At 37.6% G+C, this 26,279-nt stretch overlaps 1 protein-coding gene and 1 long non-coding RNA gene across 2 annotated transcripts in view; both read right to left on the minus strand.

Annotated features, from left to right (window-relative positions):
• Positions 1–2,657: 2,657 nt before the first annotated feature.
• LOC126779265 (uncharacterized) lies at positions 2,658–4,567 on the minus strand. The gene is made up of 2 exons (XR_007670277.1): positions 4,424–4,567; positions 2,658–2,929 (listed from the first exon to the last, which is right to left on the minus strand). It is a non-coding gene; the product is annotated as an uncharacterized LOC126779265 (long non-coding RNA).
• Positions 4,568–9,873: 5,306 nt separating this feature from the next.
• LOC126779176 (diacylglycerol kinase 1) overlaps positions 9,874–26,279 on the minus strand; it is a 127,493-nt gene continuing 111,087 nt past the window's right edge. Inside the window, exons 10-24 of the mRNA XM_050503070.1 lie at positions 25,855–25,931; positions 23,675–23,835; positions 23,221–23,334; positions 22,358–22,449; positions 16,230–16,370; positions 15,544–15,802; positions 14,844–14,930; positions 14,147–14,237; positions 13,647–13,749; positions 13,320–13,406; positions 12,651–12,806; positions 12,327–12,468; positions 11,333–11,401; positions 11,046–11,158; positions 9,874–10,388 (exon numbers count right to left, since the gene is read on the minus strand). Coding sequence (XP_050359027.1) covers positions 10,296–10,388; positions 11,046–11,158; positions 11,333–11,401; positions 12,327–12,468; positions 12,651–12,806; positions 13,320–13,406; positions 13,647–13,749; positions 14,147–14,237; positions 14,844–14,930; positions 15,544–15,802; positions 16,230–16,370; positions 22,358–22,449; positions 23,221–23,334; positions 23,675–23,835; positions 25,855–25,931 — 1,785 coding nt within the window. The 3' untranslated portion in view covers positions 9,874–10,295. The remainder of the gene's footprint in view (positions 10,389–11,045; positions 11,159–11,332; positions 11,402–12,326; positions 12,469–12,650; positions 12,807–13,319; positions 13,407–13,646; positions 13,750–14,146; positions 14,238–14,843; positions 14,931–15,543; positions 15,803–16,229; positions 16,371–22,357; positions 22,450–23,220; positions 23,335–23,674; positions 23,836–25,854; positions 25,932–26,279) is intronic.

The raw sequence follows: 26,279 nt of genomic DNA on the forward strand, positions 1-26,279 counted from the left end.
TTAAATTTTTTTTATTTTTAATTAATTAAAAAAATTAATTGATGAAGGATAAGACACAAATTTACAATTTTATAAAAATGTTGTGTTTAAATGGGTTTAAGTTTAAAATTTTATTTTAAAAATGTTTTAACTTGAATGTGATTTTGAGATATAGTGTTGTTGTATTTTATATTATCTGTGAAAAATTAAATAAATATTATAAAAATAGCATAAAGATACAATGTTAGATTGGTTTATTTAATCTGTATACGTTAAAATATCCTCATTTTTATTACATGACAATCGTAAGATAATAAGTACGTAAACGTACTTTCAATGATGATATAAAAAAATGTTACATATCACCTTTATCCATATGTTCAATTGTTAATCCAATAATTTAAAGCAGATAAACCCGAAAACACTGGCTATGTCATTGTCAAGAATGCAGGCGTATATGGCATCAACATAACAATTATAATTTTATTCTAATTAGATTCAAATATATGAATATTTCAAACAGAAAATCGCAGAGGCGTCGCCGGAATCGATATTTGATTTGAATTTATTTACAGTTTAATCATTATTAGGATAAGGCTTTGGAGTATACTATATGTAAGGAATAATTTTAATAAACCTTAATAGATAATAATTATTACTTTAATAGACCTGGAGGTCTTGGGTTCAATTTCAAGGTCGGGCCAATAAAAAGTTATTGGGTTTGTCTGTCAGAAAATTCTCAGTAGCAGCCCGGAGTCTGGAAGTTGGAAGTGTGTACACTCCCGTGCTTCGGAAAACACAAAGTCGTTGGTCTTACTCCTGAACTCTTTCCGGTCGTGTCGGATTGCCGTCCCATTGAATTATGAGAGCGAGGGAAGAGGGAGAATAGAAATAAAGTTAAAAGATTTGATGTTTTAAAAATAAATACATAGTTATAGTATTGGTTGGTGGACGAGCATATGGGCCACCTGTAAGTGGTCACCAACGCCCATAGACATTGGCATTGTAAGAAATGTTAACCATCGCTTACATCGCCAATGCGCCACCAACCTTGGAAACTAAGATGTTATGTCCCTTGTGAGATGTTAAATGTAATAAGGAAGGAGAGAACTAGTGGAATAATAAACTTTAAATGTCGTTTCTTTGTTTACAGAGAAACTACAAGCTTATTCATTTGTAATCCAGGTTGTTTCTTCATTGAAATAACAAAAGATTTTGCTTATATATATTTATATTAATATTTGCCCGTATGTTAGGTGAGGGGTGATGTTGGTGTTGGTGTTGGGGGTAATTTGTAAAAAGACTATATCTTTCCTCGGGGTTCAAGCTTGCTTCACACCAAATTTCATCAAATGTTGTTAGCGTGAAAGCATAACAGAGCTACTTTTGCAATATTAGTACATATTAAACCCGTAAACTATTTGTTTTTAATTGAGTTATATTGCCTGTAATAACATTTCAACAAATTTGTGTAATATAATTATAAAGTAATGTGTTAAAATATTAATTGTAAGTTAAATTAGCTTAATAATGTCATAATCAACTTGTAGTCGGCGATCAGTAATATCCGGCGCGTGCGCAATAATCTTTCGATTTTGTAAGTTAGCGATAATAATTAGTATTGCTTTATTAATTGTTGAAAGGTAATTTATAAAATAAAGATGGTATTTTTTAATGATTTCATGATTATGTATCACAGAACTACCTGTATATCACTAGCTATGATCTAGAACACGTGAATCTTAACCGAAGATTATGGGTTCGAATCCGGAAAAGCACTGAATTTTCAACTACTCAATTCTCTCTCCTACCCCTAGATCTCAGAACTCTTTCCGTTCGTGTCGGATTGCCGTCCCATCATATTATGAGAGTTAGGGAATAGAGAGTGCACCTGTGTTTGCGCACACACTTGTGCACTATAATATCTCCTGCGTAATTGGCTAATCTTGTCGTGCTTAAGAGAACGAATGAGTTTTGCATAGATTCTATAGATGTTAGTCAAGTTGGATGGTAGGTTTGAGGTAATTTTTGAGGCCAGATCAGCACATATGCTCACAAAGTATTTGTTTACTGAGTTTACTGATTCCAGGGGTGTTTTATTTATATTCAAAAGTTCAAAATGTGGGTTTGTAATTTTATTTGAGTTATTAATATTTTTTATTACGTGCCACTTTTTTTTTTGTTATTATTTCCAGCTGCTTTAATTTCATGTCTTTCGTAGTCCCACTTACATTTTTTTTATAAATTTATATAGAAATGATTAATACGGACCGGTTGGCATGGTTAGTAGATATTTGCCTATCACGCCGAAGGTTGTGGGTTCGATTCCCACCCAGTACAAACATTTGTGTGTTGAACATGTCTGTTTGTTCTGAGTCTGGGTGTAATTATCTAAAAAGTATGTATTTACAAAAGAAAAGTAGTATATGTAGTATATCAGTTGTCTGGTTTCCATAGCACAAGCTCTGTACAAGCTTGATTTGGGAACAGATAGCCGTGTGTGAAAAATGTCCCGGGATATTATTATTATTATATAATAACCATTCATCGATCTAAATAAGGTTTGGATGAAGGTGAGGGGATTAATGAAAAGGTGAATTTAAAAAAAAAAAAAACTTTTTTTTTTATACTTTTTTGTTATATTTTTGTTTAACCATGAAAATGAAATGAACGTTACAAAATTTTTATAACATTTTTTAATAAATTCAATATAATTATTGATATATATTATTGGAACTTATTAATCATCAAAGCATGTTTATGTTACGTTTAAATATATATTTAGTATTTTTTATTAATAATTTCGATTATCATTTTTAGACATATCAATGAGTTCGTCATGTTATTTGATGACGGAAATTAAAAAAATATTTCATTAACCGTGTGGCACCTTGTTGCAATGCGGACATTGAATGTAGACGGCTAGGAGACATATCGCTACCAACGCTATCTGTGAACAACAATTGAGGGGATGTTTTAAAGTTTGACCTCTTTTGATAAGTTTTTAATATAAAATAAAATATATTAAAAATCAAATTCATATCTATTCCTCAGACCTGAGACCGTTATAAGAAAGTTTTTATTATTATTATTATTAAAAATAGGTAGGCCAATTGGCAAATGGGCCACCTGATGGTAAGTAGTCACCACCACTTTCTTTGTGTATGAAATTACACTGGCTCTCTCGTCCTTTCAACAGAAACACCACAATACTAACGATAAATATTACCTACCCAGACGGGTTTCCACAAAGCCCTACCACAAAGTAATGACTTGTACTGGTACCTTTTTGACAATTTAATTTGACTGCGCAGTATAATATGACTACATCGTTGGTCTAGTGGCTTGAAAAAAGTCAGCAGACCTGGAGGTGCTGGGTTCAACTCCTAAGTCGGGCTAATAAAAAGTTATTCTGTCAAAAATTCTCAGTAGCAGCCCGGAATTTGACTTTCAAAAAAAAAAAATCTTATTGATTTTGTAGTTTTATCAAGGTATATTTTTTTTAATCTATATTAAGGTTGACAAAAATGTATTTCGGGTTAAAGAAACTTTATTCTCATCAAGAAACACATTCACCAACATGAAAACATAATATTACTACAACAATTGCCAAGCGGCGCGGCAAAGCGGCATGTATATATGATATTATTAAATGATAGAAAAATACAATTTCGATGAGGGTATCCGGAAAACCTTGCATTATTGTCGATAGACTGTCGTAAATATACGGATTAAGTTCAGCTAGGAAGTGGTATGAGTAAGTGAGAAATTATTATTAGTATTTATTTATTTTTTATTGCTACTTTTTATACTATTAAATTTAATAAATTATTTTACATTTATATAATACAACTTGTTTCATATTATGTATTTGTATTATTTTATATTGCTTCGAACATATAATCTTAATAGTCTTTTAAACTGACGTATTGTATGTATTTGCTCAATATAATTAATAATTGTAAACAAATATTCAGCGTGAAAAGCGCTTTAACTTTAACTTCTTTACAAATAATATAAAACTCGTATCCATCACACGAAGTGTTTTTATATCTATTCATATAATAAAAATATAGCTTATCGCTGTCTGTACATGGAGCATATATGAGAAAAATCTCGGGGGCCTTCATCAACGCAATGGAATCCATAACAATGATTGTTAGATTTTTTTGTTTGTCTATTTGTGCTGTCTGTGCGTTTGTGCACGGTTATCTTAGGAACGGCTTAACTGATTTGAATGCGGTTTCACTCTTTTATTGTGGCAAATACTTTATTGAACATTGAAGCATTACACTTATTGATAGTCAAACTAGTAACTACCACCGATTCGTAAAAGAAACACTGTGAGAAGAACCGGCGAAAGAAAACTCATCCGGTTTTTCATATCATGTTTCGTTTACAATGTAAGAAAAATAAATAAAATAATACAATAATAAAACCTTACCCGCACGTAAGAATACATCTTGATACTGGTAATCGATGTTTGCATGGCGCAGTTTTATTCACGATTCAATATACTCCTTGGATTTAATTAATTAAATGCGTATAAAATTCGATAAAGCGATTGGTTTTCTTTGGATAATAAAAAAATGAAAACATATATGATTTACATTTAATTTGATTATATACTTTTATTCAATTATAATAATATTAATCAATTACCATGCATCAGAAGTTTATTAAATATATTTTTTTATATTATAGTTTAGAAAATCTAATGGCCTTATTTATAAACGTCGCTATCAGCTGTTTAGTTAAACACATACTTATCTCTTTCTGCCATTATTGATTTGATATTAGAAAGAAAGAGACACTGCATTGTTTAACTTATTTCCCGCTAAACAATGTTAATAACAGTACAACAGTAACAGCCTGTGAATGTCCCACTGCTGGGCTAAGGCCTCCTCTCCCTTTTGGAGAAGGAGAGTTTAAAGTTTATTCCACCACGCTGCTCCAATACAGGTTGGCGGAATACACACGTAGCAGAATTCCAGTGAAACTTGACACATACAGGTTTCCTTTACCTACAAGCACGAGATGAATTATAATCACAAATTAAGCACATGAAAATTCAATCTTGCTTGCCCGGGTTTGAGCACACGATCATCGGTTAAGATTCACGCGCTCTTACCACTGGGCCATCTCGACTTTTTGTATGTAATGTTAATAAGTAAGGTTGTAACATGTTAGATGTAATTAAACATTACTTTTAAATACTAAATAGCGGGTAAAGACCCGCGGCTTCACTCGCATCATAATCCAGAATTGCTAACGAGAATTTTCATACAAACTTACACCCACCACCACTTTAGTGCTTAAATTTTTGGAAAATCCTTCCTTAGTGGTAACCTACTGTGTAAAAAGAACTAGAATGCAAATTGTCATGGTGCTAACCCTAGTATTTTTTTTTTTTTATAGAATAGGAAGGTGGACGAGCATGTGGGCCACCTGATGGTAAGTGGTCACCAAACGCCCTTAGACATTGGCATTGTAAGAAATGTCAACCATCGCTTATAGCCAATGCGCCACCAACCTTGGGAACTAAGATTTTATGTCCCTTGTGCCTGTAATTACACTGGCTCACTCACCCTTCAAACCGGAACACAACAATATCAAGTATTGCTGTTTTGCGGTAGAATATCTGATGAGTGGGTGGTACCTACCCAGACGGGCTTGCACAAAGCCCTACCACCAGTAAAATGTATATGTAAGTAGTATGGGAGTGCGTTGATTTGTCAGTCAGTCAGTCAGTTTTTGTTATAAACATTCAAATCGATACAAGTAGATAAAAATCCATCCATCACGTATGTCGTAGGACCGATGGCCGTTGGAGCAGATGAGTCCTAGAGTGGAGACCGCTGATCGGCAAGCGCAGCGTAGGGCGCCCTCCAGCCAGGTGGACCGATGACCTTAAGAAGGACGCGGGCACCAACTGGATGCGGAAGGTGGAGGACAGGGAGCTTTGGCGCACCTTGTGAGAGGCCTATGTTCACCATTGGACGATGATTGGCTGTTGATGAAAATGAATGAAAGAAAAACCATTTTATAGATTTATTTATATAATGACTATTTTAGGTACCGAGCCGAGATGGACCAGTGGTAAGTGAATATTAATCGATGATCGTGGATTCAAACCTGGGCAAGCACCACTGAATTTTCATGTGCTTAGTTTGTGATTATAATTCATCTCGTGCTTGATGGTGAAGGAAAACATCGTGAGGAAACGTGCATGTGTCTAATTTCACTGAAATTCTACCACATGTGAATTCCACCAATCCGCATTGGAGCAGCGTGGTGGAATAAGCTCCAAAAACCTTCTCCCCAAAAAGGGAGAGGAGGCCTTAGCCCAGCAGTGGGACATTCACTGGCTGTTACTGTTTTAGGTACAATTGTAAAAAATATAAGCGTGAAGGACTTTTCCATAATGCTATATTTTGATTTTTAAGTTGTGATTAGTGTCGTTAATGAACGCACTGTTACTTACCATTTATTTAGGAAAAAACGCAAAATATCTTTGTCTGGTTGAAATGAAATGATCGATGGTTCATACCAACTTCATCATGCTACCATAGACCACTGAATAAATAAACACAAAACGATTTTCAAATGCACATATATTCATTACAATAATATTCAATAATGTATTTATAATTATAATAAATATATCTTAAAACTATTAAAGCTGGCACAGATTTTAATTGTTTCATCGCAACGCTAAGATCTTTTTTTTTAATAACAATACACTAATAAATTGAGACTGTCAGAATTAATATATAATAATTGTTTTTTTTTTCTTAATGTTGTTGCTGCATAAAACCGTCATTAACATGGACAGTATTGTATAACGTTCACTCACACAAACACAACACGTACAGCGTGAGACAGTTTTATGCAGTGACTTTAAAGACAGTAATATATATATATTATGTTTCACGGGATTTAAGAGCAGATTAATAACGCACGTTTGTCATATATTGATGTGTTTAGATATTTAAAAAGAATTGAAAATTAAAATAATAAACCAAAATATTGATTATATTTTTCACATTATTTTAAAGACATTAACATATATTTATATTTGGAATGAAAATATTCTTTACAGTACAGATAATATATTACAAAAAAAAAAAAAAAAATTTTATATGATCGACAGCCCCAACTTTCTACATACATTCATACAGACAACACGTTAATATACACTATATAACATAGATAGAAAGATCTTTTGTAGAACGCACAACACTATTTTTAACGAAAAAGTTTTTTTTTTACATTTAACTTAATTGAGTATGCCTATAAATTATACTTATAAGTATCTATTTAACCAATAACACGTAAACCGTTTAACTTACGGTAATAGTTGAATATATTAAAATAATATTTAAAAAGATTCGTATGTAGATAAAATAAATTGTGCTAAGCGAAAAAAAAAAAAAAAAATTAAGCACGTGTACACACACACGTGACAAGTAAAAAATATTGTACGTCAAAAATCTTTTCGATTAACTTTACAAAGATTATTTATTAATAATATATAAGAACAATTAATTCTAAATATAAACTAACAATAATAACAATGAAAGCTTTATTTAACTAAACAACAAACAGTTAAACCCGTCAATGAGATTATACTTAAATGAATTTAATATTCGATTTAAAAACGTAACAATTTTAACTTAAGTAAAAGGTAATAGTTTAAGCACGTGTGACGCATTTGAAGTGAAGCTACAATGGTTTTTGTACAAGCCGTCTGGGTAGGTACCACCCACTCATTAAATAACTTACATAACGGCAAGACTTAGTATTATTGCGTTCCGGTTTGAAGGGTGAGCGAAATTGTAATAGGCACAGGAGTATAACACCTTAGTTACGAAAGTTGGTGGTGCATTGGCGATGTAAGCGATGGTTATTATTTCTTATATCGCCAATGTCTATGGGCGGTGGTGACCACTTACCACCAGGTGACATGATTGCCAGACCACCATACATACGTTACCATTAAACTTGACTTTAAATTGAATAAAAATAAATAAATTAATTTTAAAAGAAATGTCAGAAATCCCTCACATGTGTATCCAATGTGTGGCGTGATGGGATAAGCTCCAAGCCCATCTAATTTGAATGGATGACCTTAATAAGCAGCTTTAATTTTTGATAAATAATAAACATATAATTTATTATATAAAGATTCACAAGTAAATTGAAAATTTGGCATATTTTGGTCGGAATTATTTGCATGGACTATGAAATATACAATACGAAATGAATCTTATGTAGTATTGATAAGAATCGCTCAATAGTCGGAAATTGAAATTAATTTTATTATATTTGTATGTTGAAGTAATTCGTGTCACTGTACGTACATATCTTGGTGTTTACTCATAAGCCTTTTCTAATAGAAGGATTGGGGTAACCTTGACAGTAACAGTAACAGCCTGTTAATGTCCCACCGCTGGGCTAAAGCCTCCTCTCCCTTTTGAGGAGAAGGTTTGGAGCTTATTCCACCACGCTGGCCAATGCGGGTTTGTAGAATACCCATGTGGCATAATTTCAATGAAATTAGACACATGCAGGTTTCCTCACGATGTTTTCCTTCACCGTCAAGCACGAGATGAATTATAAACACAAATTAAGCACATGAAAATTCAGTGGTGCTTGCCCGGGTTCCTCCCACGATCATCGGTTAAGATTCACGCGTTCTAACCACTGGGCCATCTCGACTTTTGACCTTGACAACCACGAAGAAAATCGTATAATACACAAGTAAGTGAAGATGCGGATCTGATTATTAAGACACAAATGATCCCAAGGAGATTCTGGACTATTAATTTAGAATTATCCATTACGACAACCCCATCATGGACATGCTGGAACACCAACCAGACCAGCTTAGGAATCCATAATCTAACCAAGATGAAAACGTTCAACATAAAACTATTAAACTGTTTAAAATCATTAATAACTAGATTAATGTATTTATAAACATTAACAATCATTTACTATAATATATTTAATTTATTAAAACTAAAGTACAAACATAATAATAAAAAAATGCAAGTTTTTTACAAAACAAAATGTTATTGCAAATAAAATTTTAATAAAATATATTTTTTTTATTTACTATAATACAATATAGTGAAAAATATAGAGATTAGCGAATCGCATGGAATATCCAAATCCATATCTCATGGAATCCTTCCATTGGAAAGGGCAAACTTAAGTTATTCTGTGAAAAACAAATATAATCTATTTTAATTCCGCTATGTATTTTGACAATTGACTTTGACTATTGTGTAAATATGCGTCATACTTATGTATTATAAAATATTGCAGTGTGCGTGAGCGGACAACCATAGATGTATTTTTAATATTACAATTAAGAGACTATATACAAATACTGTTCGCATTTATATATCTTTTAAACTCTAAACAGTATATAATATAGATGTATAATATATTACCATCTGTGTATATTTGTCTTAATATCTGTTGTGCTTTTATTTTTCTTATACATAAAATAATATTTATTAGAAGTTCTCAAAAATGCTAAAGTAAAAAGTAATAATAATAATTAGAAAAAAAATAAACATTGTTTTTATAACTAATTCCTTGTTTAAGTATTAATTTAAAAATATAAATCTTAATTAGAAGCAAATATTTTTTTTTGCAAAATCTCTGATATCTTCGTCAAGTGAATATTAAAAAAAAAACCTACACTCCATTTTTTAATACAGAACACTAAATATAATTATATTAATGTATTTATAAACATTTACAATAATTTACTATAATATATTTATTTTATTGAAACTAAAGTTTGCATAATAATAAAAAATTGCAAGGTTTTTTACAAAAAAAAAGGTTTTGCAAAAAAATATTTAATATATTTTTTTATTTACTATGCAATGAAATAATATTTAAGTTAATTTTGCTTAGCTTATTTTCTAGGTTTTAAGACCTATTTTACGCGAATTCTAGAAATTTCTGTAGACATTATAATATAATTTCGCAAAAATGGACGTATAATTTTTTGGTACAATTCAAGCTGGTATAAGAACATTTTAAGCACAAAATATTAATATAAAAAGCCATTTAATAATCCGAAGTCTTTATTACAATACCATATTTTTTAAATATTTCTTTTTGTATAGATAAAAAAATGCTATTTACTTAGACAAAAAAAAACATTTTTTTTAATTCTAGACATATTTATATATAACACGTAATAACAATTAATAATCATTTAATACATTCAAAGATGAAACCGAGCTTATATATCTGTCTCTTTCTGACCTTTATCGTTTTGGAATGGGAGATTAACAATGGGTGAAGAGCTTGAAGAAGCTCCTTCCCTTTTCTGGAGCTGGACCCATAAGCATTGGAACTTGGTTCTTGTGAGTTATAGTTATCTGAAAAAGATAAAAAAAATGTGAACTGCCAGTATTCGAAACTTTTATACTACTTCTTATAATATTGTAGATGGGGCTTTGTGCAAGCCATATGTGTGGGTCATATGGCTTGGCTCCTGGGTTCAAAACATTTTCTCTTAAGAAGAAGTGTTGAAGCTTAATCATGATAGGTACTTTAAACATGCAAGTTACCTCACGATGTTTTTTTAACGAGCATAAGATGATTTACATATACAAATTAAGCACTTTTCTAGGTGGTAGGGCTTTGTGCAAATCCGTCTGGGTGGGTATCACCTACTCATTCTACGTTGTGTTCACAAGGGACATAACATCTTCATTCACAAGATTGGTGGCGCATTGTCGTTGTAAAGAATGGTTAATATTTCCGACATTGCTAATGTCTATGAGTGGTGGTGACCACTTAACATCACGCCAATTTGCCAGTCCACCTATAACACAAAAAAGCACATGAAAATTCGGTTGTGCTTGCCTAGATTTGAATACACAATCTTCAGTTAAGATTCGTTGTAGCCACTGGTCCAGATCGTGGGTCCTGGCGTTTTAGTAAGCTTCACTAACACGCATTGAAGCAGGGTAGTGAATATTTTTTATTTAAATATCGAATAAAAATAGTTATATATATTACACCAATAGTACCTTGCAAGGTGGCTGCATCCACGGTTCCCCATCAATTTGCATAGGAAATGTCCGTTTAGTGGTGATTATGATGGAGCTGCACTGTGCCAGACGGCGACCTGATGCTCGAAGACCTGCAAACAAATGTTTTACGTTGACTTGTCAATGAAAATTTACAATTGTAGAGGTCTGCTTAAGCTGCATATATGCTCCATGTAAAAGCGTACAACGAGAAAAAAAGGGCCATCTCTCGAGACTAAAGGATGAACATGATATACATATATAATGTAAGTGAAAATGTGTGTCACCTGTTCGCACTTGCCCCATGTGTAAGCAGTTCTCAAGGCCAATCACCTCAATCAGCTTATCGCCAATATCTGAAAGAAAATATATTCTCAAGCCAGTTATAGTTTGTTGAAAGCCGAGGTGGCCCAGTGGTAAGAACGCGTAAATTTTAACCGATGATCGTGGGTTCAAACGCGGGCAAGCACCACTGAATTTTCATGTGCTTAATTTGTGATTATAATTCATCTCGTATTTTACGGTGAAGGATAACAACGCCTGAGGAAGCCTGCATGTGTATAATTTCATTGAAATTCTGCCACATGTATATTCCACCAAACCGTAATGGAGCAGCGTGGTGGAATAAGCTCCATACCTTCTCCTTAAAAAGGGAGAGGAGGCCTTTAGCCCAGCAGTGGGACATTCACAGGCTGTTACTTTACGTTATAGTTTGTCAGCACTGACTCACTTGATATAAGTGGCTGGTTGAAGCATGAATAGCGGAGTTGCTTTACGGGCCTCCTAATGTAAAGTCGCAGGTTCGATCATATATGCCTTGAGCTCAGGCCGTACCCACTCTCAACATAAGCTGTTCGGTCGATTGGTTGGTTTGGTAGTATTTTTTTTTTCTATTTTTTAAATGATCGAAATACACCAACAATTATATAAGACTATATAAACGTTTGTCACTAAGGCGTATCGATAACACAACAATTGTAATACCGTATTTTTTGACAGCTTAATATTTAGTTAATCTTAGTAAATTGATTTAGTAAAACGTACTAAAAATCCTACTAAATATTAAATAAAGCACACATATATAACTAGAACGAAAACATTTAAAAATATATATTTATTTATGTATTATTTCAGGTTCTTTTATTGTACTTGTAATACTTTATCTTGTGTTGGATTAATAAATAATTCGAAAATAAATAAGAGACAAAGCTTTAAGTGAATATTGCTCTCATTTGCTCTCCCGCTGCCAGGCAGACGGGCGGCAGTGGTCGGCGGCGGTACCTTGGTGCGCGTCGGGGAAGCGTCCGCGGCGGTGCGCGCCGGCGCCCCACAGGTTGGACCCGCCGTGCGCGTACGGGATGTTGAGCAGCGCCACGCCCTGCAGCGCCACGCCCTTGCTCAGCTCCAGCGACGCGCCGTCGCACTGCGATTACACATCTCTATTAGTTTGTTTCACATTCCTCTGCTTCTAACTTCCAGACTCTGGGCTGCTGCTGAGAATTTTTGAACTCGGAACCTCGGGGTCTGTGGCCTTTTGTCTATCCAATAGACCATCGCGGCAGTCGTTATATTATATATATTGTACGTAAAATATATATAACTAACAACAATATCGATGTTTTCATGTAGATTCTTGCAACTCGCTGCAAACTGCTCGGACGTCGCGAACTCGAAGTACCAGAGCTTATTCTTCATTCTCGAGCTGAACTTGTCTGGGTTTCGTTCCCTCTCCGTGTGGAATTTCACGCATATCGCTGCGTCCTGGAAACAGAACAATATAATTATCTGAAAGTTTTTGTTACTACAAGATTTGATCTTTTCATTCCTTATATCGTCTAAAGAAAAATAGTAAGTAATAATCACGTCCCACTGCTGGTTTTAGGCTTGGAGTTTATTATAACACGCTTCATATGTAGGTTAATTGACGCGTATGTTGCAGAATTTTAGCTGATACAATTTTCGTGGTGATAGTTTTTTTTAACGCATTATAAATTCAACGACGTGTCTGGATTTCAACCGGAATTGTCGGGACTGGTTTACGAATGGATATAATCCATTGGATCTTGACTTATCAATAGTAATGTGAAAAAAGCAGTTGCGATACTGATCTGTGATGCTATTTTCGCTAACTCTTTAAAAGCTTCAATTTCTAGCACGTGCCAATGGGGGTTAATAAGCACTATAACCCCCATTGGCACGTGCTAGAAAAGTAAAGAGGTTATAAAAATTTTTATTTACTTAAAACTATACAAAAACTGGAATTTATATACTTACAACTCCGATTGAGAAGTAATTGTTAATGATGTTGTATGGAACACAGGTGGGATGGGGCGCCGAATCCGGCATTTGAACGTGTTCACACTGAAACATGAATGTAAAAATCGTTGATCTAGTGGCTAGCTGGAGATTTCGGAAGTCCGGATTCGAAGTCAAGATCGGGCTATTAAAAAATAATTAGTTTTTCTGTCAGTAGATTTTAATTACCAAAATGAAGAAAAGAATTATAATTCAACCAATAAGAGTTTAGAATTTAGCTAGATTTTCTGTCTTTGGATAGAGGATATTTATTGAATATTTAGAATACTGGAAGGAAAACCTTACCTCATCCGAAGAGTTCTCGACGTGTATCTGCCAGCGGTCCATCATCACGGTGCTGGCGCGAGCGATCTTGTCCAGGATCTTGTGGATCGACTCACCTTCGTAACTAGAAAATTGTTATGGTGAGTTAACAGGCCAATATGGAAGCATCACACTTTTTGAAGCATCTTGAACAGTGTTAAAATTTTATTGGAATAACTTTCTATTGCTCGTAAGAAGAAAAATACTCTTTTAATTTTTTAAGAACCTCAACTCTACAAAAATGTTATTTTTCTTTTTACGAATGGATCATGGAAAATAGTTAATAATATGGTTTTTAAAAACAAATTCTGTTGATAATTGGTTACATCCAACCTTAGACTGCAAAAACAAAATGTCTAATATCTTCTAGTGCCCTTAAATACAATGGCTCAATCTCAATTCAAATAGGAACACAACAATACATTACTGACGCAGTAGATTGTGAGTAACATTTTGGACAAATTTGATAAATATGCTCTTACCCTCCTCCCCAACGCAGACACCTCGCCAAGTCATTTCCAGTGCCGAGAGGGATGACACCAACAGCCGGTTGAGTCTCCATTTGAATTTTATCTAAACAACATATTTCGTCGGCCTCGTTAGTTTAATAGCTAGCTCACTAGGGTTCAAAAGTTGTGTAAGGTTATTGAGTTTTTTCTCTTAAATTTTTTTCATGAAACCCTATCTTCAAAATTTGACAATATTAACCGTTAAATTGATCCTCTGATTGGGAAATTACGTCGTGTTGTCGTGTCAGATTGCCATCATAAATTTAACCGACACTTTAATCTATTCTAAAACAGCCTTTTATTTTTATACCTCTAATTTACCTCTCGTATTTTGAAAGTAAATATTAACCGCATAATTTTTTTTTATTCTAAATGTCGTTTTCTGAGGGGAGAGGAAAACTATTGTTAAAATACAGGCACAAATGGGTGCTGAGTTCAATGGTAGGCGCTTTCTATTAAATGTAAATGATCAGTCGGCAACAGTTTAATTGCTGGATAAAGACTTCCAGTTGCTTTAATGCGTGGCAAAATTTCATCCGCAACACGCATTTTCATGATTTTTTCCTTCACGCCAAGCACGAGTTCAATTATAAACACAAATTAAGAACTTAAAAGTTTGAACCCACAAAATCTGTTCAAACACACTGAGAACTTGGTGTCTTCTTCTTACCCATAGTTTCCAAAACCCAACCCACTGTTCCGTCTCCACCGCAGCATATCACTCTGTAGTTCCTCACATCCTTAAACATTTGTAAGCCTGGAATTAAAAAAAACACATATAATTCTTTGAATTCAATCAATCATTCATTCCTCAGTTTCAAATAATATTCTTTATTCAAGTAGGCGCTTATACGAACTAATAAATCGTCATGTTTCAAGATAAAATTGAAATGTACCACCAGTTCGGAAAGCAAATTCTGCTGGGAAGAACCTGCAAGGTTGCAAGGGCGCATTAGCGATGTAAGGAATGGTTAATATTTCTTTTATATTACGGCATCAATGTATATGGGCGGTGGTGTAAGAAGTATCCCTAAGCAGTATTCAAGAACTATTCCTAACCAAAGTGTCACCAACATTGGGAACTAAGATATTATGTCCCTTGTGCTTGAAATTTCAATGGCTCTGGCATGAGTGGTACTTACTCAGACGGGCTTGTACAAAGTCCTACCACCCAGTTAAGTGATATTGAGTTCTTTTATTAATTAATAAATTATTAATTTGTGCTGCAGAGTTGAGATTGAGAAAGAGTGGGGTTTTTAAATTGCAATTATTTTGAAAATCACATTTCAAAAAATCTTGCTAGTGACAATATTTTCTAAATAGAAAATTTGTTAACATTGTATAATAATCAAATAAAATAAGATACAAACCTTGCATAGGTCCTCCTTTGGCTATATCGTGCACTTGCCTAGGGTTCAAGATATACTGGAGTTTTCGCAATACCCTCGAACCTTGGCGTCCTCCTGATTTAGGATTGATGAAGACCAAGAGCGGACAAGTTCCTTCTGGAGGAGTTATTTGGAAGGAGATGGGGGGAGCTCTATGTTCTTTCTCCTTTTTCTCCTCTCTCTTCTCTTCTGTGCTCGCTGCTATAGAGATCGGGAGGGATAAAGAAACTGGCAATGTTTGCTGAAAAAATTAACGGAAGACCATTTTTTATGCTGTTGACAAATTATTGGGCCTGTAAAGGCATTGAAATTGTTCCCCTGGAACACACATTTACTTATTTATCTTACTAATAATTAGCTTTATTATTCAGGCATCGAGGCCCATAATTTTGTTACATTAATTATTATGATGCTTATTTACATATTTTTTCTGTCTTTGAATGGGTGGTTCATCGTGAACTCCACAAGCTTTACGATTGATTGGAGGCGTGAATAGGAATATTAACAATAAGTAAAAGCAATAAATATGTTTATATCATCTGTGGCTTAAATTTTGGCAATTAAAGAAATATTGATATAAGATAGAATTTTAATATAATATTAGCTTATCAGAGCCATATATTGAGCCTTTATATATATATAGCCCTTCGTTGAGTATGCGTGCGTACCTGGTCGGTGGTGTGTCGGTGCGGCAGCGAGCGCTGGCGGTCCAGCACGAGCGGGCGGATGGCGGTGGGCGGCAGGATGTGCCGCGCGTGGCGCCCCATGGAGCACGCGCCGCCCGCGCTGCCCACGCAGCGGTTGTGAAGCTGACACACCATACGCATTACTGCCCGTGCACGTTCACAATCGGATTGAAAATGGCGTCGCATCTAGTTACCTCTCACTCGCACACTTTCGCTGTCTATACTCACTCCCACCAACAAAGAGTATTGTATACAACATAATATAAAATATATAAAGATCTGACAACGTTCAGGGACTTCAACAACAGATAAATTCAACCGTCAAATAAATAATGAATTTGTTTATTTCCTTAAAAAAGATACATTTTAACTTAACCGTTATTAGATAACTTTTTTAAGCTCTAGGGCCCGTGCCACAAATCATCGCAATTCAATATCAAACCTTATTTTAAAATTATATGTTAAGATTAATTTATTGTAAAATTTGAAACTTACAACGCTACTTACTACTTCTACTTACTACTTACGCTTACAACTAATTTCAGTATTTTAATATCGAAATAATTATGGCAATAATAATGATGCACGTGATAATCAGTTGACGTTTTTCTGCTATAACTACTATTTTATCTGTGAGCATGAAAGACTACTCTGATGGAAATAGAGATTATAGGCTATTTTTTTTTATATTCGCCGGGAGGGCAAATGACTCTACTCCATCTGATGGTAAGTGGTAGTAGAGTCCAAACGCGACGACGGCCAGTACAGACGGGAAAAACGTTCTGCACTAGCCGCCTTCGCCTTCCCGGCCCGCAAGATGCCTCTTCACGCCTCGTTTGAAGGAACCCCGGTTGTAAGAGGAGGGGAATACGTGAGCTGGTAAGGAATTCCATTTTTTGGAAGTGCGACAAAGAAAGGAGTTGCCAAATTTCTTTGTTCGCGATGGAATTGATGTCACAGTTAGGCGGTGACATCGAGAACCAGCTCGCGTGGACTTAAGAAGGAAGGGGGAAGCAGGAATTAGAGAGAATAATTCCTCAGAGCACTCGCCGTGATACAGTCGATAGAAAGCGCTCAGTGCTGCTATCTCACTACGCAATTGTAAAGGTTCAAGGGTGTTTGTGACCTTTACGTCGCGTCAATAATGCGCACTGCACGTCGCTGCAACCGGTCCAAGGCCTCCAGTAGGTACTTAGCGGAGCCATCCCAAAGGTGCGAGCAATATTCCACGCAAGACCGTACCTGTGTTTTGTACAGCAGGCACAGTTGTTGTGGCGTGAAAAAACGCCGCACCTTGTTCAGAACTCCGAGTTTCCGTGAAGCTGTTTTTATAACAGTCTCGATGTAATCACTTGGACTAAGGTCGCAGCGAACGTCAATCCCCAGCAAGGCGATTTTGCTTTGTATCACCAGCGGAGTACCACAGAGGGAGGGAAGGGGGGAAAATGCTGACTTTTTCGCTGTGAGAGCGCATACCTGTGTTTTTTTGGCATTAAACTCAACAAGATTATCAGAGTCCCATTTGGCGATGAGCTCTAATGTCCTATCGAGTTCAATGACAAGATCCTTCCGCCTCTCCTCAATTTTCGCTCGCCCAGCCACTGCGCTTCCATGGTATCCACCATGCATTGTATTATCGTCTGCATAGCAATGTATGTTCCCAAGAGAGAGCATATCATTGATATGCAAAAGAAAGAGTGTGGGAGATAGCACAGATCCATGGGGGACCCCAGCATTCACTACATAGAATTGTAAAGCGCAACCATCAACTAAAACACGAAGGCTACGCTTGTGTAGGAAGCTGGCAATCCAGGTGCATAGCTGAGCAGGCAGACCATATGCCGGCAGCTTGGAGAGAAGACTTCTGTGCCAGACCCTGTCGAAAGCCTTGGAGATATCGAGGCTGACAGCCAACGATTCTCCATGCTTGTCGATAGCTTCACCCCAGAGGTGTGTTACGTACGCTAGAAGATCACCTGTGGACCATTTTGGTCGAAACCCGTACTGACGATCATTAATTAAACAGTGATCTTCTAGGTAATGGATCAGTTGGTTGTTTAGAATCCGTTCCATCACCTTACAAAGTACTGAGGTGATAGCTATTGATCGATAATTTGCCGGGTCAGACCGATCCCCTTTTTTGGGAACCGCTTGCACATTAGCTCTTCTCCAAGCCTCTGGCACACATCCCGAAGAGAGAGAAAGTTGGAACAGGCGCGTTAACACAGGAGACAGCTCCGCCGCGCACTTCTTCAGCACTATGCCTGGTATTCCATCGGGACCGCTAGCTTTCCGTATATCAAGTGATTGCAGCTCCGCACGCACATCACGTTGCCTGATTTAGATGTCAGGCATCGTGTGGCCACATGAAGGTATTGTTGGTGGCAGCGCACTACAATCATCGATCACGGAGTTGTCGGCAAATAGTTTAGCCAGGAGATTGGCTTTCTCCTGCGGACTGTGAGCTAGCGATCCGTCCGGATTTCTGAGCGGTGGCAGCAAAGTTGGCAGAAATTGTTATGCACAGAGTTGGTCAGACGCCAGAAGCTACGGAAGCCCCTAGTATGAGAAACAAGGTCATGACCAATCTGTACAATGCGCTGTGCATCCGCTCTCGAGTATGCGTTCCTACAGGACTTGGAATTTTTATTGTAGTTTGCTTTCAGTGAGTCAATGTTAGATGCCCCGCTAATGCAGCCGTTGATCCACTTGCGATATGCCGCCTGCTTAGATAATACAGTATCGGTACATTCACGAGTGAACCAACGGTTACGCGTACCCCTACTGATGAGATCTGAGCTAGGAATGTAGTATTCCATTCCCAACATGATCTCGTCAGCAACAGCAGCGGCACTAGCTGTCGGGTCATTCCCACTGAAGCAACGTTCTTTCCAAGGGAGCGACGCATAGTAATCGCACATACCGTCCCAATCTGCCGACTTATAGTGCCAAACGCGACGTTTGCATACCACTAGTGAAAAGTCAGCAGACGGTCCAGTAGAGAAGGTGCTTGCCCATCAATGTCTGGGATCCTGGTGGGCTGATCAACCAGTTGGGTCAAGTCATGTGTGAGAGCAAAAGCATGAGCAGTCCTTCCAGCATGGTCAGTTTTGAGGGATTTCAACCATGATTCGTGGTGAGCATTAAAATCCCCCAAAAACACCAATTCCGCGTTAGGAAATTGCTCTTGCGCAGCATCTGCCACCCGACTAAGATGGTCAAATAATCGGCTTGTCTCCAAGTCACCATTGTGGGATCTGTAGAGGCACACGTAGACTCGACTCTGACGAACCAGGTCCACACGTACCACCAACATGGAGAAGGAGGGGTCCTCCAAGCAGCGCAGTCGGTGACAGCAAACATCCGTCCTGACGAACAAGCATACTCCGGCTTTCGCTTTGAAGGATTTTTCAAGCGTGTAGCCGGGATAATTAAGGTACTGGTATCGGCAGGACGGAGTATTTGTGTCTCCGTGAGAAACAACATTGCTGGCCGTGCTGTCTCAGATGGTGGTGGACAGCGTTGAGGTTAGCGTGAAGTCCACAGATGCTAGAGAACTCGACCTCAAACAGCGAGGGTATGGTGGGGGTGTGCACCGCTGAACGACCGTTATGTCTGTTTTATTGCGCTACCATTTGGGAAAAAAAATGGAAAAGGGACGTGAAGCGAGCGACGTATTGCCACGATAGGGATGGGCAAAGTGTGAAGGCGTGTTTCCCCAAGTGGTTGCCAAAAGGAAAAATACACTGACCCGCCGGACGGAAGGGCCCCCAGAAGTGGCCGCCGGGACCGCACCTTGCGGTCACCAACCGGCACGTCGGTCCACCCCGAGATTATGCGTGGCCTGTTGGGGCAGCCTCGCGAGCTGGTTAGGCACACTCGGGCCCCTGTACTATGCCACGGGCGGCCAGCGGAACAGCCGTTTCTTCAGGTCTCCCTGTCCGGCAGGTCAATACAGTTTCCCCCGGCCTTGGTTAAACAGCCATCTCCACTGGACCAACACCCATCGCAGCAATACTCGCTCGGGCACTGGCTGTACGCTGGCTGACCTCGAAACGCGGCTGCAAGCCACTTCACGAGTTTTTCACCATGCGTACGATGGTAACAAGCCAGGCGGATGTTTAACATCCTACCACCAGATGAGCAGATGGTCGCTCAGATATCCCTTAGTCGCCTCTTACGACACCCATGGGAATGAGAGGGGCAGTGAAATGTATTCTTTCTCCGTCACTACACGGATTAAACGGCTATGCTGTAAAGTAGGTAGGCGGACAAGCAAATGGATACAACCATCCGGCGTCCATAGACACTGGCGCTGCGAGAAATATTAACCATTCCTTACATTGTGAAAGCGCCACCAACCTTGGGAACTAATATGTAATGTCCCTTGAGCCAACATTCACCCCTTACATTGGATATGCTACATAAATATATATACAATACAAACAAGTAACTTTTGTCAAGATATTTTATTTACTATTTTCATTTTTGACCGAAAAATGGTTAGTAGCAAAACCCAAACAATTATATTTGGATTATTTCTATCTATTGGTTATCAGTGTTGATGACCAGCGCGCCCCTTTTATGCGCCATTTCTCCGAGGAGCTCCCGGTCGTTGACCAAGGCGAGATTAGGGCGGCTCTATAACAGCTTAAAAACAACAAATCCCCGGGAGTTGACGGAATCACAACAGAGTTGCTTAAGGCAGGCGGGACTCCGGTCCTGAAAGAGCTAGCAAGCCTCTTTAATTCCGTCATCCAACATGGCAAGACCCCGGAAACGTAGAGTAGAAAGGTGATAAAACCCTCTTGAAAAACTACAGTCCAATCTCCCTCCTGAGTCACGTGTATAAGCTGTTCTCAAGAGTCGTCACGAACCGTCTCGCCAGACGTTCGACGGCTTTCGTTCAGGCTACAGCACCGTGGACCACATCCATACTGTTCGGCAGATTGTACAGAAGACAGAAGAGTACAATCAGCCGCTGTGTATGGCATTTGTGGACTACGAGAAAGCCTTCGACTCCATCGAAACCTGGGCAGTGCTCGACTCATTGCAGAGATGTCATATCGACTGGAGATATATCAAGGTACTGAGATGTCTGTACAACGCCACTACAATGACTGTCCACATCCAGGACTGTAAGACGAAGGCGATCCAACTGCGCAGAGGGGTGAGACTGGGGGATGTAATATCCCCGAAACTGTTCACCAACGCGTTGGAAGACGTTTTCAAGACGCTGGATTGGACTGAGTATGGAGTCAATGTAAACGGCGAGTACATCTCACACCTTCGATTTGCCGATGATATCGTCATCATAGCAGAGTTGCTGGAACAACTCACCGAAATGCTGCGTAGCCTAGGCGAGTCTTCCCGGTGTGTCGGTCTCGGTATAAACTTAGACAAGACCAAGGTCATGTTCAATAGGCATGTCGTTCCGGGACCGATATACGTCGAGGGGAAACCTCTCGAAGTTGTTAGTGAATATACCTACCTAGGACAGATAATACAAGTCGGTAGAAACAACTTCGAGAAGGAAGCCGATCGAAGAATTTGCTTGGGATGGGCAGCATTTGGCAACCTTCGTCAAGTCCTCAAGTCGTCTATACCGCAATGTTTGAAGACGAAAGTCTTCAATCAATGCGTTTTACCTGCCATGACATACGCTGCCGAAACGTGGACACTAACTGCGGGACTAGTCCACAAATTCAAAGTCGCTCAGCGTGCTATGGAGCGAGCTATGCTCGGAGTATTTTTGAAGGATAAGATCAGAAATGAGATTATCCGGAAAAGAACCGGAGTCACCGACATAGCTTGCAAAATTAGCAGGCTGAAGTGGCAGTGGGCTGGTCACGTATGTCGTAGGACCGATGGCCGTTGGAGCAGACGAGTCCTAGAGTGGAGACCGCGAATCGGCAAGCGCAGCGTAGGGCGCCCTCCAGCCAGGTGGACCGACGACCTTAAGAAGGTGGCGGGCACCAACTGGGTGCGGAAGGCGGAGGACAGGGAGCTTTGGCGCACCTTGGGAGTGGCCTATGTTCAGCAGTGGACAACGATTGGCTGTTGATTGATTGATTGATTGGTTATCTATTGGTTATTCTTGTTAAACTTACAGTAATGTGGCACCATCGACAGTGGAGGCCCGTTATCCCGTTGTAGCCTTTGATCTTTTTCCGACACCTCGCACATTTGCCGTGACAGTTTCCTGCAAACATCATTTATCAAATTTAAATATTGCCAAGCTTGCTAAATTTTACGTGGATTTTGAATATAAGGATAAAATTTGTTAGACTACTACTAGATTTTTAGGAACTTTTTCAATCATCGGATTAATTGTTATTGAAAAATTAATGTGTGTCTGTGTGTATAAGATGTAAATAATATATATTTTGGGACTGGTTCTTCTCAGGTCTGGGGAGTTTTTTTTGAAAGTTATATATACATTAACTAGCAAGTGTAGTGGTTTTACTCAATGAATGGAAAAAAAAAACATTTGATTTAATAACATTAAAGACCAATTAAATTTGATTATTTCTACAATAAAACTTACAAAGGGGTCTTCAAATATAAGAACACCTGTGCTAGTCTGAAGGTTCCGTTTTTTAATAACAATTTCAATAAAATTTAAAACTGCACATGTACTTATACATGTATAAATAGTTTGGACATTTTAAGTAAAAATAAATAGAAAAGCATTGGGGTATGTATAGACGATTCTCAAACGTTACAGAATTAATTTTTCGTTATAGACAAAGCGGTGCTAGGTGATTAAATAGTTATAATTAGTAAGATATATTAAGACTTGAAATAGTTATAAGTAAAGTGTGCCTAGTTCGAATTAACTTATTCGACAGCGTTGTTGTTTACTGCATTTTGTATGTCATTCCGTTTACTGTCACTAGATGGCGCTGTTTTCAAGGTCAACGCTATCGGATAACTCGCAGCGGGCTGCGATCGCCTGTGCGGCGCGGCTCACCCTCGACCCAGTGGTGCGCGAGCGTGGCGGGCGCGCGCCGCGACTTGGAGTACGTGGCGATGCACGACGCCGGCGCGCGCTGCACGCAGCGCTCGTGCACCGTGAACTTGCAGACTGCGCAACATTATATATATGGAACATTTCACCGCTACACACGTTGGTCATAGTCAAAGAACTACTTTTATTATTGAGCAGCGTTCATACCAGCCGATTTTTAAAATTAAAGCAATAAAAATTAATTCAATAATTTTTCTATCGTCAAATTTTGTTAATTCGATTATAAATTTTAATTTTTTTACCCAAGAATAAAGTAAATTGCACATCTATTGTTCACAAATTAAATAAGCTATTTCATTTTATAAACCATTTGATTCATTCAAGGTTTTTGGTAATTTTAGACATAAAGAAAAATCAATTAATGATCGTTTGACATTTGCAATTGGACTCTACTTACATATGCAACAAAGTCCTTTTTTCCCCAAGCCGACGAGCATGTTCAGGCACAAGTTGCAGTACGCCGGCCGGTTGAAGTGCTTCAAGCGCCAAGCGTGCTCACCATCTTCCTTCACATTTGTGTCCAAGCCCAGCAGCACTAGGAGCGGTATTGTTGTCATACTGCAAAGAAACATTTGGTTTTAATCGTGGTGGTGTAAAGCTGAATGTCTTCATCATCATCTTTTATGTTGACTGCCTTAAGGTTTAGTGATTAGTACATAATGTTATATATAAGATTCCGCACGCGGCTTTACATGCGTGAGAGGCGGAGGTAGGATTTAGGTACAGCAAAAGAAGGTTTTAAAGATTATTCCACCACGCTGCTCCGATACGGGTTGGTGGATGCAGGTTTCCTCACGATGTTGTCCTTCACCGTCAAGCACGAGAATTATAAACACAAATTAAGCGCATGAAAATTCAGTGTTGCTTGCCTGGGTTCGAATTCACAATCATCGGTTAAGGTTCACGCGTTCTAACCACTAGGACATCTCTTTTAATTTAGGTATTTAGGCACACTATGTTCTTTTATGTTCTAAGGATATGTTTGCAAAACTTCATGACGATCGGTTGACTAGTTAAATTTTAAAAAACATAGTAAACAAATTAAAAAAAAACGCTTTCGTATTTATAATATTAGTCATGAAATATAATGGAGTTTGACTGCCTCGTTGGTCTCGTGGCTTGATATAAGGCCGCAGACTCGGAGGTCCTGAGTTTAATTCCCAGGTCGGGTCAATAAAAATTTATTGGGTTTTCCATCAGAAAATTCTCAGTAGCAGCCCGGAGTCTGGAAGTTGGAAGTGTGTACACTCCCGTGCCTCGGAAAGCACGTAAAGCCGTGGTCATGCACCTGAACTCTTTCCGGTCGTGTCGGATTGCCGTCCCATCGGATTATGAGAGTTAGGGAATAGAGAGTGCACCTGTGTTTGCGTACACAATTGTGCGCTATAATATCTCCTGCGCAGGTGGCTAATCTCACTTGAGATTGGCTGCCGTGGCCGAAATTGGTCTGGAGGACATTATTATTATTATTATTATTATGGAGTTAGTATTCGTTGATGTTCATACAGGACATCATATTTATATGATTATATTATACATTATGTAATTTTTTGATTGATAAATAGATTATATACTGAGTTTCTTGCTGTATTTATAATAAAAATAGTTTCGCCCGCGCGTCTACTGTCGCCTAGATATATATCCAATTGGGTCATAACATGTATATTTCTCACTTCTAAATATACAGTACAGTTAACAGTAACAGCCTGTGAATGTCCCACTGCTGGGCTAAGGCCTCCTCTCCCTTTTTGAGGAGAAGCTATGGAGCTTATTCCACCACGCTGCTCCATTGCGGGTTGGTGGAATACACATGTGGCAGAATTTCAGTGAAATTAGACACACGCAGGTTTCCTCACGATATTTTCCTTCACCGTATAGCACGAGATGAATTATATTCGCAAATTAAGCACATGAAATTTCAGTGGTGCTTGCCCGGGTTTGAACCCACGATCATCGGTTAAGATTCACGCATTCTTACCACTGCGCCATTTCAGCTATAGTAGACTGCTAAATATATCTATTGTTAATTATTCTACTAAAAATAATTTGAAGATATAAAACGTTATTGACTATAATGATAAAGTTCAATAAAAAAAAATCAAAACTTAGCACACGTAACAGACGAGCAATCTGCATCAGAAGCGTTACGCTAAAATGTTACATATACAACGATATTCGTTGTTCTAAAATTAAACGCTTTTCCTGTCTAAAAAATTTCGTTTAAATGTAAAATTAATCGTTATTAATCTCATTATCATCATCAAAATAATCACTCACACAGACAAACTTGTATCACAGTATTGTGTGAGATACACGCACACTTTGATTACTTATATAATCACAATAAATTATCAATCAAAAAAAATCATAAATAGTTTAACTATGTACTCAAACATAGTTTTAAGGATAAATCGTAACTGACAATAATATAGAAAAGAAATTTGTGTTTTGCTGTATCTCATTTGTATGGAGTTACGTTGTTTGTAATAAATGTATTATTATTACTACACTGGCTGTTCTATTTTGATTATATATTTATTTTAAGGTCGAATTTAGATAAATTACATGTATACCTACCCTCCTCTTTTCCATTCGTCAAGGGAAACCGTTCCATCAGCATCGTAATCGATTTCAACCATCATATCTTGCAATATCTGAAATGATGATTTTACATTTAGCATTAAATAAATTTAAAACTCAATAATAAAAGTTACTATTAGTGAAAATCAATCATACCTGATATACACTTATATTTAATTGTATATAATCATTATATTATTATTCTGTTATGTGTCCGTGGTGCGCATGTATACTAAATTACATATAGTATGCACACTGCCTCGTTGGTCTAGTGGCTTGATGTAAAGCCGCAGACCCGAAGGACCAATAAATAGTTATTAGGTTTTTCTGTCAGAAAATTCTCAGTAACAGCCCGGAGTCTGGAAGTTGGAAGTGTGTACACTCCCGTGCCTCGGAATGCACGTAAAGCTATGGTCCTACGC

The sequence above is a fragment of the Nymphalis io genome, chromosome 28, assembly GCF_905147045.1.
Source record: "Nymphalis io chromosome 28, ilAglIoxx1.1, whole genome shotgun sequence".
Classification (NCBI taxonomy): domain Eukaryota; kingdom Metazoa; phylum Arthropoda; class Insecta; order Lepidoptera; family Nymphalidae; genus Nymphalis; species Nymphalis io.